The sequence below is a fragment of the Taeniopygia guttata genome, chromosome 15 (genome assembly GCF_048771995.1).
Source record: "Taeniopygia guttata chromosome 15, bTaeGut7.mat, whole genome shotgun sequence".
NCBI classification, from domain to species: Eukaryota; Metazoa; Chordata; class Aves; order Passeriformes; family Estrildidae; genus Taeniopygia; species Taeniopygia guttata.
In genome coordinates, this window is record NC_133040.1 from 9,592,646 (window position 1) to 9,612,024 (window position 19,379).

General features: G+C 55.9%; 2 protein-coding genes across 4 annotated transcripts in view; one reads left to right on the forward strand and one right to left on the reverse strand.

The window, feature by feature from the left end:
- SGSM1 (small G protein signaling modulator 1) overlaps nucleotides 1-6,268 on the reverse strand; it is a 36,431-nt gene extending 30,163 nt beyond the window's left edge. The window contains exons 1-2 of one of the 3 annotated variants that reach the window (XM_072936015.1): nucleotides 6,121-6,266; nucleotides 5,976-6,019 (exon numbers count right to left, since the gene is read on the reverse strand). In XM_072936015.1, coding sequence (XP_072792116.1) covers nucleotides 5,976-6,019; nucleotides 6,121-6,139 — 63 coding nt within the window. In that variant the 5' untranslated portion in view covers nucleotides 6,140-6,266. Of the gene's footprint in view, nucleotides 1-5,975; nucleotides 6,020-6,120 lie in introns of all 3 variants that reach the window. The other 2 variants (XM_030286129.4, XM_030286130.4) reach the window with 2 other exon arrangements.
- A 5,187-nt stretch (nucleotides 6,269-11,455) lies between these two features.
- LOC100221782 (sodium-dependent serotonin transporter) lies at nucleotides 11,456-19,157 on the forward strand. The gene is made up of 13 exons (XM_030285991.4): nucleotides 11,456-11,630; nucleotides 13,294-13,428; nucleotides 13,515-13,734; nucleotides 13,871-14,009; nucleotides 14,175-14,309; nucleotides 14,952-15,055; nucleotides 15,810-15,937; nucleotides 16,031-16,143; nucleotides 16,752-16,883; nucleotides 16,973-17,072; nucleotides 17,251-17,351; nucleotides 18,693-18,860; nucleotides 19,027-19,157. Exons 1-13 carry the CDS (start codon nucleotides 11,456-11,458, stop codon nucleotides 19,105-19,107), a joined length of 1,731 nt encoding a protein of 576 aa, XP_030141851.4. The 3' UTR covers nucleotides 19,108-19,157.
- Nucleotides 19,158-19,379: the final 222 nt, after the last annotated feature.

Genomic DNA, 19,379 nt, shown 5'->3' on the forward strand with positions numbered 1-19,379 from the left:
ATGGGGGTGTCTCCTGCTCCCTCTGAACATCCACCTCTAGACAGGCTGTCAGATCTGATGGATGAGATGCTGCAGGACCAGAGCCAGGAAGCTGCACTGCCTGTACCCTCTCAGAACCATGGATTTCATCACAGAATCATGGAATTGTTTAGGTTGGAACAGACCTCCAAGATCATTGAGCCCAACCATTTACCCAGCACTTCCAGGTTCACTGTTCCTGTTCAATCCACCTGGCCCAGGATCACCATCAAGCCCTCCAAAGCCATCAAGCAAACAACAAAATCATTTTAAAAAACCCAAAACCACCCAATCCATTGATGAAAGAGGCTTTAAACTTGATTTGCTTTTGTACATTTGCTTTTCAAATTATTTTCCAAGCTGGAGCTTTCCCATTCTCATCATCATTCTCATCACTGCTTTGATTATGTGTTTAAAGTTAATTTTTGCACTTAAAAAAAAAAAAAATCCCATTTTCCTTTTCAGTTTTGGTGCAATGAGTGCATGTGGGCATTCCCTGCGGTAGTCTGAGCTCTCCTGCAATTCTTTCTCCCAACCAAGGTCTCTTTCCATGGAAAAGCTCCCCAGGAAGCAGCTCCCCATGCTCCATGGAACACTGCAGCTGAAGGATGTGGGAATCCAGGGCTTCCCTCTGCCTGCCCTGGCAGGGGTCAGGAACCCCCCTGGACAGAGCCCCCAGAGACACTGGCTGTGATCTCTGTCCATGGAAAAGAGTTTTCAGTCTTACAGGATGAATTACAAGCTCTGAGTGAGTGAGATTGTAAAAGTCTCTGTCTTTCTGCCCCGCTGCCAAAGAAGAAGCCATAATTGGTCTGTGCTGGTTTCAAGGTTGTTTATTCTGTTTATCTCTAACATGTTCTGCTGCCCTGCCGCAGCTCTGTCCTGCAGGGCAGCGTGTGGGGCTCTGCCCTCAGTGGGATGGTACAAACATTAAATACCAGAAACTACCTGTGCTGGATTTACAATAACGTGCCAATATCTGTCACCTACGTTGGACAGTGTGTCCCCAGCCTGACCCAACAGAAAAATGCCAACACCACAGTGAAACATGGAGGGCATGAAGAAGGAGAAAAAGGACAAGACACACCCAATTTCCTCCATCTTGTCCCTTTTGAACCCCTAATCTAGAATCCTAAAATTTTACTTTTGCACCCGTGCCACAATTAATTATTACTGATATCAAACACTCAGAGCTGGTAATTCATCCTGTAAGACTGAAAACTCTTTTCCATGGGCAGAGATCACAGACAGTGTCTCTGGGGGCTCTGTCCAGGGGGGTTCCTGACCCCTGCCAAGGCAGCCAGAGGGAAGCTCTGGATTCCCACAGTTTTTAGCAGCCTTGTTGATAAAACTCACATTTTCAAACGTGGTGCTGCAGGATTTCCTGCTTCTCCTGCCTTACCACGTTCCTCATCTTTCCAGCAACAAACACCCTGATGGTCCCAAAAGCAGGTGCCATTCACACTGCTCAGCATCACCACGAGCTGCAGCCATGCTCTGCCACTTCTCCAAGAGTTCACTGGCTGACCACTAAAATAAAAATCCCAATTAATTGTGCTGGGATCAGTCAAAACACCCCCAGCTGCAGGGCACAGGCATCATTTACACCCAGAGATATTTTGGTGGCCCCTGGCACGAGGGGACAGCACAGGGACAGCTCTGATGGCACCAGGCACTTGCCTTGAAAGCCATTTGGCAGCTCCCTGTTCTTGCTGCCTCAGAAACATTGATCACCCTCCACTGAGAGCTTTGGCTTTTCTAAAAGTCTGATTTAATTATTTATGACCATTTGCTGAATAAAATATGGCACCTCCTGCAGCTGAGGGATCCTCCACGCGACACCCAGGAGGGAATTCCAGGCCAGCCCTTCCCCAGGAACCACCTCTGCTCACAGCTGGGGACTGGGGTGAGGCTCCTTGGGGGATAACACAGGAGAAGAACTCTGAATATTTGTGCAGTTTGCTGGAAAATGAATTTAAAATATATTAATGGAAAGATCCATAATGCAACATTGCACCCTGGGGGACACAGGGGTGATCCCAGCCACGTGTATTTCCTGAGGGTGTTTTGCAGCAGACTTTCTTCACAGAGCATCAACTTTTGGCCAAAAAATCCCCGCTTACAACACTAATTTAAGCTGCCTGAGATCACGTTATAGCTGGTTCTATTCCTGTTGTGCTTGTCAAAGGCACATTTCCACGCCATCTGTGGGCACTGCTCGCTGTAAATGCTCAATACAGACATTTAAGGAAACATTTATGGCAAACTTTAGTCATTTCTGTGTTTCCAGCACGCCCAACCTCCAGGCTGGGCTCTGTTCTCACCACATCCCAGAGCTTTTCCCAGGTAGTGAAGTCACCCTGGTGAGTCTTTTGGAATCACTGAAACATGGCAAAGGATGATGCTGGAACCGAGCATCATCCTTCCAGCTCCAAATTGCCCCAAAGTCCTGAATCTGTGCAAAGCCAGGTATTTCCATGGCAACAGCCAGGATGCAGCTGGGGAGGAGGGCAGGATATTTTGGCAGCAGAGCACAGAAGGGTCTCCTAGCCCAGGGAAGGTGTGAGGAAATGGGGAAAGCAGCACAAAACCTGCTCTGGGGATGAAGGTTTAAGCCAGGGGTTTCTGCAGCACGAGAGCTCCTGTGCTTTTATCTGGGAAAGGAGAGGAAATGTCCCCAGTGATCAGGGCTGCTCTTCAGGGCAGATCGATGCAGGCAATCGAGAAATGCTGCATTAAGGGCCCTCTGCTCTCTCCTGGTACAGAAATATCTGAAAAAGGCTGCCCTGGGTGCTTGAGAGACATCAGAGGGTCCCTCTGCCAACAGCAGCTTTCATTACCAACCTGCAGCTCATCATCCTCATCCTTATCTTGCCTGAACACTTTTGACAGCTACACAAAGGCCTTTTTCCTTTTTTTTTCTTCTTTTTTTTTTTAATAAACTGGCCTCGAGAACACTTAAAGCTCTCAACATTAATTTTTCAAATCCTAGTAACATTAAATTAATTTACAATTTTCTACCCATCCAGAATGAAATAGCTGGCACTGATGCCTGCAATCTGATATTTTGGAATAGCAGGCACACAGAAAAACAAACCCAAGCTGCAAAAACATTGGTCTTACCAGTCATTTGTGTTATTTAGCAACAAACCAGGCAACATGGCTGCAAAGCAGGGGCTTCTCTGAAAGGGTGGGAGGAAGAGACTGACTGCTGTTCCCATGACACATGATGAAGGAATTAGTCAACAGCTACACAGTGACAACCATTCCAGCTACTGAAAAATAAACAATATATCTGGCAGAGGACAAGCAGGCTGTGGTCAACCCCAGTATTTGAAAGAATTCAAAGAACAAGCAGCAAAATGTTCAATCCAGGTTCAACAGTTACTGGTGAGTAAAGACTCAGAGCTGCTTCCTGTGTGGCAAGTTAAACATAAACTAAGTTTTTGCAGAAGAAAGACCAAGATGACTGTTTGCTCTCACACAGCACTCAGCTCACATTCCAGGGACACGTGTGCAGGTGGGATTGCACAGGTAACACCTGCTTCCCTCCCTCTGGGCCATGCAGCTGCCTGGAGGGAGCTGAAAACAGACCTTAGCACTTCCCTCTGTGCAAAACAAAACTTGCAAAAGAAGGAGAACATTTCTAATTACAAGAGGAATATTTCTAGTTGAAAACCCACATCCCTCCAAACCTGGGTACTGCTGGGTTAGTAAAAAAGCCTCGTTTCATCTGGTAAAAGCTCTAAAAAATCAGAGAATGTTGGTCATGCTGTTTATCCTGCATAACAGGACACAGGATGCTTGACAAAGTCAGACTTCACCCCTTCCCTTGCAGCCTGCTGACAAACAGTCACGTTTGCAGCTCCCAGGGTTGGTTTGATTTATTGTGGCCATATGGGGTTGGGGGAGAGGAAGAAGACAGTGACAGATAACACAGCTCATCTCAACCTGCACATCCACTGCAGCACAGGACTTCTCCAGAACCCAATGCCTTAACCATGGCAACAGCCAAATACTGAGGGCTGCTCCATGCCCTGGCTAATTCCAGTTTATTGTTTCTGTCCCTGCTCAGATCAGACCTTCTTCCCAGTGTTTGTCTTCTCAGCTATGGCCCTGTGGTGACAGACGTGGCACAGCTCCCCAAGGACAGCCCTGCCTGTCCTGTTCTCAGCTGGGCTCACCTGCACTGAGGGCTGGAGCAAATCCAGGTGTGGCCTTGTGAAATGAGAATAACACAGCTTTGGGAAAGGTTAAAATTCTGGGAGTGGGGCAAAAAAACCCTGAATTTCTGCAACTGGCCCTTTCTACTGCTCCTTGGAGTCTGCACAAGCTCCTGACTTAACCTGAGGTCGGCCCAGAAGAGGAATAAAAACCAAAAGCATGAGCAGAGAGCAACAGGCACAAGAATGCCCCACCTGCTCCTGGTTTCAGGGATGGTGCTGAGTAATTGACTCCATAACCTACAGGATCATGTTTCCCCAGGTTTTTCACTCCTACCAGAGCAAAGCCCAGGTGGAAAGCACAAGTCCTGCATGGAACTCCCCCACCCACAGCCCCCATCGCTGGACCCAGCCCCTGTCCAAGCTCAGCACTTCCAGCAGGAGTGGAAAGGCAAGTGGAAGGCAAATCCCAAAGGAATGGCAACCACCTGGAACCTGCAGGGAGCCCACATCCACACCAACATCCCCAGCAATGGGATCACCAGGAAAAAGCCTCTGCTCTGTGTCAGCACCAAGGGGCTGCTGAGAGAGCCAGGAATGTGTCAAACTCACACTCACAGCATCGTGGTGGCACTTCACAGGGCAGTTTCCCCACACAGCCCTCCCTCCCTCCCTCAGGGTTTACCCACATTCACCAAACCCACATTATCTCCCCCAAAGCCAGCAGAAGGGCAGGAACCAACCCCAGCTCTGCTCCTGGAGGTACCAACTCCGCTTTCCCCCAGCCCCTGGGAGCCAGCAAAGCCAGGCACTGAAGGCCAACACAAGAGAGGCTCTGGGGGATGCCAGGAGCAGCCCTGGCTCCCACCCTGCAGCAGCTCTCTGCACTCAGGAGCTGCCACAGACAGCAATAATGAGATGGCAGCTCTATCCACAACGCTAAATAAATGTCATGCCCTTTTTCCTGGTTTAATAGCCGTTGCTGAGGCAACCGGGAGTATTCCTTAGCACCACACCCGGCACAGGATTAAAGGTGGGAAGTGGTCAGGGTGGGCAGCGCTGTCACCCTCCCCAGACCCACCACCCACGGGTGTGCTTCTCCCGGCTCCAAAAAGCGTCTTCCACTCCCCGGGAACCTGCAAACCGGCTAAAGAGATGCTCGTAACACCAGAAACAAAACACCACACACCTCCCCACCCCCTCCGGCATCCCGGGAGGTGACCTGCGGGGACACGACAGCAGCTGCCGGTGACCCAGCGCTCAGGTGTGACACACGGGATAAACACGGAGCTCCAGGCAGCTCAGCAGAAAACAACGCAGAAACTAATAGAGTTAAAGATACCTGAGCAGGGGGAGCACGGCGAGATGCGGAACGCCATCACCCCGCACCGGGCACACACATTTGGGGCTCCCTTTCCCCAGCACCCGCTGCCCCCCGCCCTGCCGAGGAGCGCCGTGCTGTGTGCGGGAGGGCTCGTCCCATCCCCGCTCCCGAGGGAAGGATGCAGCACCGGGAGTCGCCCCTTTTCCCTGCGGAAAATCCCAAATTGTGGCGTGCTCTGCTCCCAGCCAAAGGCGATTTTCCAAGGATGCCGGACACTGGCGCTGCAGGGATGCTTCTCCACCCCCCGGGACCCGCTACCGCGCTAGGGTGGGTTTTTGGGGGGCTCTGAACCCCAAAACCAGCAGCAGAACCAGCGGATGCTACGGGCGGGCCCGGAGCATCCCCGGGGCAGGAGCCGCCGCTCCCCGCAGGCACCGGGCCGGGGCTGCTCCCGGGGGTCCCGCACCCACCTCCTTCTTGACGGTGCGCAGCAGCCGCTGCCGGGTCTCCGCCTCTGCGGGGAGAAACGAGGAGAAGAGACCCGTTAGTGCGGCCCTGCCCCGCCGCCCCCGCTGCCGGTGCCGGTTCCCCCATCGCGGTCCCCGCCCGCCGTACCCGCCGGGGCCGCCGCCATGGCCGCGATCGCTCCGCAGCTCCCGCAGACTGCCGAGCACCGGGCACCGGGCACCGGGCCCGCGGGGCCGCCCCCCGCCCCGCCGGGGAGGAGCCGCCGCCGCCGCCAATCCGCGACCGGCACCGGCTCCCCGGTACTCGCGGCTCCGGTACCCCCGGTACCGGCATCCGCGGTACTCCCGGCATCCGCAGCACCGGCACCGCCGGTAGCCCCGCACCCCCTGTTATGAACAAAACAGCCTGGCTGGGACACTTGGCTTGGGCTAAGTACTGATATTGAAATGTTAATTAGCTAATTGTTCCCCACCCTCACTACCATTCTAGGACTGGGATGCAAAATAATCCAGTGGAATCATGGGAGGGGGTTCCATTCCTCTAAATGGAAAAGATGGGCACAGTGGAGGGGGCTGGATGGGTGTGCTGGTTGGGGAAAAGGGAACCCCATCCCCAGTCTGACCTGTCACCATAACCTACAGAGGACGAGACTGGACTGGGCTGTGGGAAGCAGGAGCAAAGCACACACACTTCCTGGTGTTACCAGGAGGGAAGGAGAGGGACAGCTGCTGCTGGACTTCGGCAGCAGGCTCTGCACATCCCCTCACCCTGCGGCTACCAGAGTGCCAGGAGGAAAGGAAAGAGGACGGTCTGCTGGGACTTCACATACGGACTGCACACCTCTTCACCTCCAGCTACCAGCGTGCCACGGGGACTCCAGGGACAGACTCTGCACGCCTGCTCACCCTTCGGCGACCGGAGAAGCTCCAACAGCGGGGGCGAGCTCCTCGTTGAGCCCCCTGCCGAGCTGACTTTTTAATAAAGAGCTGACTATTAATAAAGGAATAGACCCCGTTCATTTCACCCCCGACACCGCCGGTAGCCCCGGCAGCGCCCCGAGGGGCGAACGGGTCCGTGCCGGTGTTGTCGCCCGGGTTCAGCCGGGAGCCGTGCCATGGTGCGGTCACACCCGTCCCGCAGCTCTCGGTGTCGCCATCACCCCCCCAAAAGCTGAGTCCCGTTATCCCAGCCAGGCTCCCGCACCCCCGGCCCAGCCCCGAGGTGCCGGGGACGGCGGCGGCGGGGATGGGTGACACGGGGCGGGGAGAGCCCTGGGGGTGTCCCCGCTCCTGGGGACGGCTGAGGACAGAGGTTCAGACTCTGCGGGTGAAACAACCGAGTCCTTTCAGGCGTGAGCCATGCAGGCCCGCTCCGGTGAGCTCCAGAGACCCCCAACGCCTCCTCCCAAAATCACACCGGCACAGCCCCTCGGAGAGTGCTCTGCCCGCAGCTCCGTTGCCATCTCTTCTGTTTTCCTCTTCCCTGGTTTACCGTTCCCGGACATTTCCATAGAAACAGCATCCTGCCTCCTCCGCAGTCCGGTTTCCAATAACTACGGACCGCGGTAGTGCCGGGGCAGCGGCCCCGCTGCCGCCGGGCTCAGTCCCGGGACGGACGGCAGGGACACGGTCTCACCCCTGCCATCCCCCCGGACTGTCCCCAGAGCTGAGCTGCATCCTCTGCCTCGGAGCTTTTCCTGCCCCGTGCTCCTCCTCGGTGGCCCAAGTGACAGCAGGGACCAGCATCCCGATGGATCCCTCACTGCACAGGCTGGCAGAGAGCAGGAGGGAGCCCCGGCCTCGGGATTAATCCAAATTTGGTCCCTCCTGTACCTTCCAGGGGCCAGGAGGAAGTCTGGGCCATACCCATATTTCCGTGTACCCTGTTTGCTTTTTGCTGTTTATTTGCTTTTTAAATACCCGTTTAGCACAAATGTAACTCAAGGGAATGAGAGTGCTGGACCAGATGGGTCCAGAACCTCTGGGAGAAAATCATCTGAAAGAAGCACAGGGACAAGCTCCCCCCAAGCCTTGCTGCTTCCTTTTCCTTGGAAAATTCTGCCTCTCCTCAGATTAAAGCCAGGTGGGAGATGGTTGGCCCCTGTTTTCTGGAGCTTGGAGAGCTTAAATGAGAGCACGTTGATCTATACTTAATGTGATTAAGTTACATCTCTGAGTATCATGCTAATTAAATTAAACTTCCCACTGCTGCCTCTGAGGCTTAAACAGGATAGTTGTTTTAAGACCACAATTCACTCCCCTGCACTTTCCTGCATGGATGAGCAGGTGGGATAAAAGCATTCTGCTGATCAAGCCATCATGGTGTTTAGAAACAACTTCTCAAGCAAGGGATATTCAAATTTAAATCTGATTTGAGTTGGATTGAAACTCTGCATTTTCAGTCTGAAGTGATTTGTGCTTTGAATAAGGAAAATAACAGGGGAAAAGGAGAAGTAAGAGGCTGCGGCAGTGCACAGAAACAGGATATTGGGAAGAATTCCTCCCTGTGAGTGCTGAGGCGCTGGCACAGGGTGCCCAGAGAAGCTGTGGCTGCCCCTGGATCCCTGGCAGTGCCCAAGCCAGGCTGGATGGGGCTTGGAGCAACCCAGGACAGCGGAAGGTGTCCCTGCCATGGCAGGGGGTGGCACTGGCTGATCTTTAAGGACCCTTCCAACCCAAACCATTCCATGATGTGCCCAAGACCCCTCTCCCCGCTGCCTTCCTCCCATCTCCAGCAGCTCATTCCACCTTCCAGCTTCGTGGAGATCTCAAAGCCCTCCCGTGATGGATCTGACAGCGCGGCCGGGAGCACCGGGAGCGTTCACGGCTCATTCCCCAGCGAGCCCGGCGGCTCTGGCAGGGATGGAGCCACTGAACCGACGGCTCTGCTCAGCCCTGGGCTGGAACGGGGCATCCACCGTGCCCGGTCCGTGCCGGAGCACAGCGAGCTCCCAGCCAGCAGCGTGAGCATCCCTGCGCTGCACACCCCGCCCGGCCCCGGCTGGCAGCGGCTGTGGGAATAGCTCCGGCCATGGATGTTCCTGCAGGACCAGCTCTGCCCCCCTGGGTGGGATTTGATAGCCCGGTGTGAGGGAAACGAGAGATTCTTCAACGGAGAAAGGAGCTTAACTTGAAACGGATGCTGGAGTTTGAACAGCCACTGCTTCACGCTGGGAAAGGGGTCCCTGTCCAGTGCTCGAGGGATGCTGGGGGCTGTCCCTGCTTCCCGCAGACCCCACAGACCCCACAGACCCCACAGACCCCTGGCTGTGCCTGAGCCCATCTGCTGAGCCCTCCTGAGCAGGGGCAGGAGTTTGGTGGACACTGAGTGGTCTCCCACTTGTCCCACCAAACCATCCCATGTAAACCACCTGGAGAAAAGAAGGGCCAGCAGCAGAGAAAGAGCTGTTCTCTAATCTCTACTCTCTGTTCTCTACTCTCTATTCTCTACTCTCTATTCTCTATTCTCTATTCTCTATGATCTATTATTTTTCACAGTTGTTGGGGCACCTGCTGCCTCAGTTCTGTTATTTACTCCTCAAGATGATCTTTGGTCAAGGGGTTGAACCCCGCTCCACAAGCAGCAGGAATTCCTCCCCTTCACCCCAAAACCAGGACAAGGCTGCCCCACTGGCAGCCCCCACAGCCTCAGCTCTCATCTCCACTCCTGTGCTGAAGGGTTGGGATGCACAGCTCTGGAAAGCGCCAGGAGGGAACCAAATCCCCTATAAACCACAGCAGATTAACTCTCCCTCACCTGTGTGCTGGGGCTGGGCTCGGGGGGAGCCACACCAGGTTTAGGAGCAGGGGGTGATGGAGGGGCTGTGCCAGGACCCCCCAATCTCTGCTCGCTCCCCCCAGCCCAGGGATCACCCTGAGCCCCCCCACCCAACCCCTTTTTGGGGAACATCCTCGTGGCTCCATGTAACCCCACCAGCAGAAAACTGCTGTATTTCATAGGAGAGTTGTCCAAAGAACAATTATTTCATCTTAAAGCCACAATAATTTCAGGTTCCACAGTGGAGAGGGAGAGGGTGGAGTTCAATCCACCCCGTGGAGGGACTGACAGGACCGGACCCACCTTTAGGCTTTTCCAACCGAAACAATTCCATGATTCTGTGATTCCATTCTGTGACAGCCAAAGCAGCCAGGGCCAGACATAAACAAAACAATACAAAACAATATATAAATGTGCTTTTAACTGGAGGTTTCTAACGGGTCCCCGTGTGTGTGCCTGAGGGATTAACAGTGTCCAGAGGCTTCCCGTGCCGGGCAGCTGCGTCACGTCGTCACAGCAACCCGCTCACCATGGCCCTGCAGCCGCAGCTCCCTCCTGGAGATGCTTTTAATTAAAGATGGGAAAGGCTGTGAAAGCTGAGGCTGGAGGCCCTCAGAGCCCCGGGAGAACCCAGTGACCCCAGGTCTGTGCAAGCCCTGCACAGACACGTTCCACTGCATTGAGTTTTGCTGTGAAACTGTCACAGGGCACAGTGGTGGCTTTGGGGATGCTGCCATCCCCTCCTGGTCCCAGCTCAGCTGTGAAAGTTATTTCACTTTTGTGTGGCTTTTCCCCAGCAATTCACACCCCAGAGAGACCTGTCGAGCCCAGATGGATGAGACGACCTTTAAAGGTCCATTCCATCCCAAACCACTCCATGATTCCTGAAGCATCAGTGTCACCTCCTTAGCAAAACACACCAGGGAGAGAGAAATAAGGATTTGTCAGGAGGAAGGAGGAAACACCATCCCATTTTACCACCTCAGCCCCAAAAACTGAGCCAGAATCCCCTCCCCTGAGTGGGACCCATGGGATGATGTTTATTCACACAAGATGAGGTTGGTCCCCATGAGATGATGCTGGTCCCTGCAGGGTCAGGCTGGTCCTTGCAGGGTCATGTCCCTGTGGGATGATGCCAGTCCCTGCAGGGTCAGGTCCCTGTGGGATGATTCTGGTCCCTGTGGGATGATGCTGGTCCCTTCAGGACCAGGCTGGTCCCTGTGGGATGATTCTGGTCCCTGTGGGATGATTCTGGTCCCTGTAGGATGATGCTGGTCCCTGTGGGATGATGCCAGTCCCTGTGGGATGATGCTGGTCCCTTCAGGACCAGGCTGGTCCCTGTGGGATGATTCTGGTCCCTGTGGGATGATTCTGGTCCCTGTGGGATGATTCTGATCCCTGTGGGATGATGCTGGTCCCTGTGGGATGATGCCAGTCCCTGTGGGATGATGCTGGTCCCCCTGAGCTGATGCTGGTCCCTGCAGGTTCAGGCCGGTTCCCCCGCCCTGGGGCTGCTCTCCCTGGCTGCCTTTGATCAGAGCACGGCTCTGTTTCCCTGCTCTCTGTGCCTCCGTGGGTTTTTCCAGCGGGAGGTGGGGAAGCGCAGTCAGCCTGACCCTCCCCTCCTCGGATCTGTCATCAGCAACACAGAAATCCTTCCTAACTTACTCAGCCTGAATCCTGCAGGATTTACCGGGCTGGCAGGATGGCAGAGCAGCCCTGCCTGGGTCCCCCTGCCAGCCCTGCACCCCCAAACCCCCACAGCCACCCCAGGGACAAGTGGAGCAAAAAGATGGATTTCCTCCTGTCTGTCATCGGATTCGCCGTCGATCTGGGCAACGTCTGGCGGTTCCCTTACATCTGCTACCAGAATGGAGGGGGTAAGGACACCACTGGGCTTATTTAAGTCTTCTTTTGGAGAAATAAATGTCTTTTTCCTCGTTTTCCATCTTTTCCACCCCGAAGAATTCACTATTCCTTCTCCTTCTTTGTTTCCAGCTGCTCCACTTCAGACAGGGCGGTTTAAAGGCTGACCCAACTTCTCCCGACATCTGTCTCTTTTCTGTTTGTGTCTTTCTTCATTCAAAATCCTCCTCCACTCCCTCCATCCTCCTTCCCTGGGGTCCTTTCCTCCTTTCCTGGTCCTTCCCTCCATTCCTCATCTTTCCCTCCTTTCCCTGTGGGGTTAGAGGTGCCTTAGCAGCTCTAGGATGACAAAGGGAAAATTAGCATCGTCCAAACTGCAAAAAAAAAGGATTAAGATCCGTAAATTCGGGCTGGGAGGCTCACACACTTCATGATCTTGGGACTCTGGGGAGCTGCCCTTTGGGATGGCTCCTGGTTTAAAATCACCCTCATGAGCTGTGGATCCTGGCTGGAGCTCACGAGCAGCCCCAGCTTTGAGGGATCAATGGGAAGCAAAGACACAGAAACACCACGAAGGAAAAAACCTTCAGTAAATGACAACTAAATAAACTGCTTGGAATGGAGCAGGATAGAAACCCCCCTCCCATGGAAACGAAAAAGGAGGGATGAGAATTTTGTGCTGTTTGGGAAAGCGCAGCGGATTTAATTGCCAAAGTTGGCTTTCGGGGAGCATCTTCTACTGCTTGGGAAAATTAGAAGGAGATAATTAGTTCCATACTCAAGGCAAAACTGTGGATCCCAGGTGCCCACGTTGAAACAGTTATTTGTGAGCTGCTCCTGTGGGACTGGGAGCAGAGCTGAGCCCCTCTGCGTGCCTGTGCTTCAGGTGGGAGGTTTCCACCTGCCCCACACACACGGGGGGTGAGGAGTGCAGGGAGCAGCTCTGGGGGAGCACAGCCCCACGGAGGGGGAACACTGGGCTCACCCACAGCCCGGGCTCTGCTTGGAAGGAAACCATTGAAAACCCTTGGTCCTCTTGGGCCAGTCCTGCCAGGCAGGCAGGGCAGCTGCAGGAGGGTGCTGGGGACATTTGGGAGGTGACAGGGATATTTGGGATACTGGGAGTGCTGGGGTTTTGGGGATACTGGGAATGCTGGGGTGCACCACACTCACATCTGTCACAGGGAGGAGCCGTGGGGGTTAAATTAACTAATCCCAGCAGAACTCAGAGAGCAGTTCCACTTCCAAAAGCTCCATGGGGTACAAGTGTAGCCCCAATAAAAATGAGGATGTTATGAATAATGCAGATTACAGCACTAATTATGTGTCTTGGGGTGGATGTGAATATTCAGTCAGATTTTCCTCCAAAACTCTTCCAGACCTGAGGGGTGCTGGGTGTCCCTCCCCTGTGCCCCAAAGGTTTGTGTGGTTCTTTGCTCCATCCTGGCCAAATGGAGCCTCCCCAGCAAGGGCTGGGACTCCAGCAGGGCTGTCCTGGGAGCCCAGGAGGCTGCAACATCAAGCAGGGTGTCACATCTCTGAGCTCCTCTGAGCAGATCATTTCCAAACTTCTCACAGACACATCCAAACCTGCTGGGGCTCTGCCAGAAGGGAGGGAGGGAGGTGACAATGCTGTGGTCCCTTGGTGTTCACCCTGCTCTGCTCCCCACCCTGCAGGAGCCTTCCTCATCCCCTACACGCTGATGGCAGTTTTCGGGGGGGTGCCTCTGTTCTACATGGAGCTGGCCCTGGGGCAGTTCCACAGGACAGGTGCCATCCCCATCTGGAAGCGCATCTGCCCCATCTTTAAAGGTGAGGGAGGCCCAGCTGGGGTGACACCGTGACCCCAGAGTCCCCAGAGCCCTGTCCCAGGGCTGAGCCCGTCCTGCCTTCCCCAGGCATCGGCTTTGCCATCTGCATCATCGGCCTCTACGTCTCCTTCTACTACAACACCATCATTGCCTGGGCTCTCTACTACTTCTGCTCGTCCTTCTCGGGCACCCTGCCCTGGGCAAGCTGTGACAACCCCTGGAACACCCCTGACTGCACCAACTACTTTGGGAAGAGCAACGTGACCTGGAGCAACTTCTCCAGGTCCCCCGCCGAGGAGTTTTACACGTAGGTGCTCTGGGGTGGATGGTGTGAGCTGGGCACATCCCTGAGAGGGCTCTGAGGTGGGAATGTTCCTGAGGAGCTCATGGATTCCCTGCCTGGGGCTGAGCCTGCTCCCAGCTCTGGGGATCCCTGCCTGCAGGAGGAAGGTCCTGGAGATTCAGAAATCCGGGGGTCTGGATGACATCGGGGGGATCCGCTGGCAGCTGCTCCTCTGCCTCTTCCTCATCTTCACCATCGTCTACTTCAGCCTGTGGAAAGGGGTGAAAACCTCTGGGAAGGTGAGGAGAGCAGGGCAGGAGGGACCCCTCACCTGGTAGGATCTTGCCACCCACCTCCTCCTCATCCTCCTCCCCATCCCCTGCCCCTGAGGCCACCCCCAGCAAGCCCAGCACGGGGCTTTGGGTGCTGTGTGGTGACACGGGGTGACAGCTGCCTCCCCCCAGGTGGTGTGGGTGACAGCCACGCTGCCCTACGTGGTCCTGCTCATCCTGCTCATCCGAGGGGCCACCCTGCCTGGAGCCTGGAGAGGGGTTGTGTTCTACCTGCGCCCGGACTGGGGCAAGCTCCTGAGCACCACGGTGAGTGTGGGCAGCACTGGGCCATGGCAGCACCCAGAACCCCTCCCCAGGACACCCAGCCAACCCTACCCACGGGTCTAGCCCCACCACAGGGCAATGGGGCCCTTGTTCCCACAGAAACAAGGTGCCCTGGACAGGCTCTTGGAAATGTAAATCCATAATTGAATCACCCATCTCATTCTGGCTCGGTTTTGTTTGTGCTGTGCTCCCCCCTGGGCTGACAATGGGCTTCCTGTGGGTAATTACCAGGCAGCACTTGAGAATTCTCATTAAAGGTAATGAGGGCCGTGCTGCCAGCACTGAATGTGCCAGGCAGGAGTGGGCACGGCAGGCTCGGGGCTCCCCTCCATCCATCCCTGCTCCCAGCGTGGGCGAGCACGGGTGGCACTGCTGCTGCAGGGCCCAGGGTGGGAATGAGCTCACTCCATGCCACAGCAGCTCCTCAGCCCTCAGGACATCTCCTGGAAAAGGAGATGGAAAAGGAAAGATGTCCAGGAAAGGCATCTGGACATTTGTGCCAGCACAGCCCCACCCCTGTGCCATGGGGTGTCCATGCCCTTGGTACTGTGGGGCACCTCCCAGCTCCATCCCAGCCCCAAGGACCTCCTGCCCTGCCCATCCTCCTGTTGTTTCTCCCTCCAGGTTTGGGTGGATGCTGCTGCACAGATTTTCTTCTCCTTGGGCCCTGGATTTGGAGTCCTCCTTGCTCTGGCCAGTTACAACCATTTCCACAACAACTGCTACCGGTGAGGGTCCATCCCAGGGGGCAGAGCCGCAGTGGAGGCACCTTCTGGCATCTCCTGGTCCCCACTGCCACATCCCAGCAGCTCCTGGTCCCCTCTGCCACATGCCAGCAGCTCCTGGTCCCCTCTGCCACATCCCAGCATCTCCTGGTCCCCTCTGCCACATCTCAGCAGCTCCTGGTCCCCTCTGCCACATCCCAGCATCTCCTGGTCCCCAGTGCCACATCCCAGCAGCTCCTGGTCCCCACTGCCACATCCCAGCAGCTCCTGGTCCTCTCTGCCACATGCCAGCAGCTCCTGGTCCCCACTGCTACATCCCAGCAGCTCCTGGTCCCCACTGCTACATCCCAGCAGCTCCTGGTCCCCACTGCCACATCCCAGCAGCTCCTGGTCCCCACTGCCACATCCCAGCAGCTCCTGGTCCCCTCTGCCACATCCCAGCAGCTCCTGGTCCCCATTGTCACATCCCAGCAGCTCCTGGTCCCCTCTGCCACATCCCAGCAGCTCCTGGTCCCCTCTGCCACATCCCAGCAGCTCCTGGTCCCCACTGGCACATGCCAGCAGCTCCTGGTCCCCTCTGCCACATGCCAGCAGCTCCTGGTCCCTGTGGCTGCAGGCTGGGCATCTTTCCCCATTTCACTGATGGTTTTGGTGTGAGGGACCAGGAGAGGGAACGGGAGTGGGGGAAGGCCAGGGCAGCTGGAGGGGGGTGAGGGCTGACCTGCAGTGGGGTCTCTCCCTCCTTTCTGCCTTCCAGGGATGCTCTGGTGGCCAGTGCTGTGAACTGCCTCACCAGCTTCCTCTCAGGCTTCGTCATCTTCACCGTGCTGGGCTACATGGCCGAGATGAGGGACGTGGAGGTGGAGGATGTTGCTCGAGATAAAGGTTCTCCTCCCTCCAGCAGCCCCTTCCCCCGGCGAATTCCCACCCCCAGGGCTGTGCTAGGGAACAGCCAACCAAGGCAGTGTCCCCTCCTAGGGCCCAGCCTCCTCTTCATCACCTACCCTGAAGCAATTGCCAACATGGTGGGATCCACCTTCTTCGCCATCGTTTTCTTCCTGATGATGATCACCCTGGGGCTGGACAGCACGGTAGGAGGGGACAGTCCAGCTGTGTCCCCAGCAGGGACCAGGCTGGGGACATGTCCCATGGCTGATAGTGGGGTGACTGTCACTCTGTTTCCGTTAAAAAAAGAAGAGAACTAAAAAAGAAAAAGAAAAAGTTTTATTTCTGACCACAATATATAAAATTCTAAAAGTGACAGCGGATTAGAGGATGAAATGGTCACCTCTCCAACTACACTGATTAAACTAATAGTCTATCAATTCTCTCTTCTCACTAAGAAAATGGAAAACAATCATTATTTACATGAGCAGTGCGTGAGAACTCCAGTAGAAATATGTAAACATCAGAAGGTATAGAAAACTTTTAAAAGAACTTTAAAACTTTTAAAAGAACAGGGTGACAGGTGACAAGGTGAGTTATGGCCATGGGGTGGGATGGGATGGGATGGGATGGGATGGGATGGGATGGGATGGGATGGGATGGGATGGGATGGGATGGGATGGGATGGGATGGGATGGGATGGGATGGGATGGGATGGGATGGGACATCCCCACTCTGCCATGCAGATTTTCTTGGAGAGCAGGGCTGTCCCCACATCCCATTCCCCCACCCCATCCCAGCATTTCCTTTGCAGTTTGGCGGCCTGGAGGCCGTGATCACGGCCGTGATGGATGAGTACCCTCAGGTCCTGGCAGGGCGACGGGAGCTCTTCGTGCTCGGCCTCATCACAGTCTGTTTCCTGGGCTCCCTTAGCACCCTCACCTACGTGAGTTCCACTGGCACCACCCTGCCCTGGCCCCCATCCCCTCCTTCACCCCGTGGGTTCTGCAGCCTCCCCTCCTCCTGCTGCTCCAGGGGGGAGCCTACGTGGTGAAGCTGCTGGAGGAGTTCGGTGCTGGCTGCTCCATCCTGGCCGTGGTGCTGCTGGAAACCATCGCTGTCTCCTGGTTTTATGGTAAGAAACCGCCTCTGTCGTGGAAAAGGCACCTACACAGGTGTGTAGCTCTGCCCAGGTGGGTAAATCCCGGGCACTGGATCCTGGCTGTGGCTCCTGGTGTTGTGTCTGTGTGGATGTCCCTGACCCCACGTCCCCAGCGGGATCCCGGGGTTGTGAGGGCTCTCTCCTCTGGCAGGGATCCAGAGGTTCTCCCACGATGTCAAAGCCATGCTGGGCTTCACCCCGGGGCTCTTCTGGAAGCTGTGCTGGGTCGCCATCAGCCCAGCCTTGCTGGCGGTGAGTATCCATGGCCAAATTACAGACAAGGTCATCGCTGTCCCTCTGGACACCCTGCAGGACAGCCCCTCCCCTCTGCTGCCCAGCTCCCCGTGCCATGGATAACTCCCCGCTCACCCACACGAGGTGACCAAGCTGCCAGGAGAGGGGACAGGGCTGTGGGACCTCATCCCAGCCCTCCCCGTGCTGCTGCTCCAGCCACGGGCACTGCCACAGTGCCCACAGCCCCAGGACCTCCCCGAGAAAGGGAGCTGGAAGTTCATTTCCCATCCTTTTCCACAGCTCCAGGGCAGAGCTGGGTGCTCACACAGGTGCAAGCTCAGCTTTGTCTCACCCTCCCAGCACGCAGCATCCCTGGCAGTGCCAGCCACGGGTCCATCTCCCGTGTGCTGGGCTGGATCTGTCCCTTTGGAATGCCAGCTCCCACGGCACTTCAAAGGCAGAGGGGTCTCATCTCACCGGATCTGCAGGAGAAGAGAACTTGTGAGGATTAATTATGGCTCTAAGCACTTTGCCCTGGTTATTAAGAGAGGAGTATTATCATCAAAGCACACAGCAAATGGTTTTGTTTCAGCACGGGGCTGAGCAGCCCCCGCAGGCCACTGGCTCACGGGGCTTGTTAGACAGAGGCCCCCAGCCCTCGCCCAGCCAGGGCTGGCACTCTGGGAGATGTCCCTGTGATGTCCATGCTGGCTGCTGGCTGGGATTTGGGATGATGGGGGAGCAGCAGGATGTGGAGGGTGCTCATAGAATCATGGAATCACAGAATGGTTTGGGTGGGAAGGGACCTAAAAGATCATCTCGTTCCATCCCTCATAACCTATGGGGTGAGCTGCCATAGGTGCCAGGGCTGGGGAGATCAAGGAATTCTTTAGGTTGGAAAAGATCAAAGAGTTCAAGCATTACCCAGCACTGCCAAGGCCATCACTAACCCATGTCCACAAGGCCCACATCCACACATCTGTTAAAGCCCTCCAGGGATGGGGACTCCATCACTGCCCTGAGCAGCTGTGCCAGGGCAGGATGGTCCTTTTGGTGAGGAAATTTTCCCTGATGTCCAACGTAACTTGGCACAACTTGAGGCCATTTCCTCTGGTTCTGTCCCTTGTTCCCTGGAAGCAGAGCCCCCACCTGGCTGCACCCTCCTGTCAGGGAGTTGTGGGGAGATAGAAAATCCTCCCTTAGCCTCCTTTTCTCCAGGCTGAGCCCCTTTCCTGGTGCTCCAGAGCCTTCCCCAGCTCTGTTCCATTCTCTGGACACGCTCCAGCCCCTCCAGATCTGTTTTGGTGTGAGGAGGCCAAACTGCTCACAGGACTGGAGGCCTCTGTGGCTCTGTTACAGTTCATAGTGATCAGCTCCCTCCTGGACCAGCCACCCCTGACCCTCTTTGAGCACCAGTACCCTGAGTGGAGCACCTCAGTGGGATTCCTCATCGGAGCATCGTCCTTCATCTGCATCCCCCTCTACATGGTGTACAAGCTCGTCTGGACACCGGGGTCCCTCAAGCAGGTCAGGAGCAGGACTGGGGTGGGCAGGGAGCCCACTGGGGTCAGCCCGAGGCTGGGGAGCCGGGCAGGATCCTCAGCATCTTTGTTGGAGCGGCAGTGAAATCCCAGGGGAGAGCTGCCCTGGGAAGCAGAAGGAACTGCTGCTCTGTGTTCTGTCTCTCAACCAGCGCCTCGCCGTCTGCATTCGGCCCGAGAAGCTCCTGCGAGCCCCCCAGGCTGAGGGGGTGGGCATGACCCCCGTCCTGTAGCACGGCCGGGGGACACGGAGACTGCTCGGCATCCCTCCTTGGCACAGAATCCCAACTCCCGGAGCAGATGGAGGCTACCCGTGCCTGCCTGTAGCTGTGCCGGGAGTGTTCGGGAAATAAAGCTGATGCTGGATGAGGGGAGGGAGAGGAGCCGGAGCTCGCTGTGCTGTGTTCATGGAGCGCCGCGCGTGTTTCAGCGCTCGGGCTGGGGGACACGGGGGACTGTGGCTGTCCAGACACGCCTGGTCCTGCCACAAAGATCCAAAATCCGG

Bases quoted from the DNA above. Each gene is read 5' to 3' on its own strand.
- LOC100221782 (XM_030285991.4), top strand. From the start codon at position 11,456: ATGGCAGAGCAGCCCTGCCTGGGTCCCCCTGCCAGCCCTGCACCCCCA. The intron at 13,429-13,514 runs GTGAGGGAGGCC...TGCCTTCCCCAG, and splicing joins CATCTGCCCCATCTTTAAAG to GCATCGGCTTTGCCATCTGC. The intron at 14,010-14,174 runs GTGAGGAGAGCA...GCCTCCCCCCAG, and splicing joins GGGTGAAAACCTCTGGGAAG to GTGGTGTGGGTGACAGCCAC.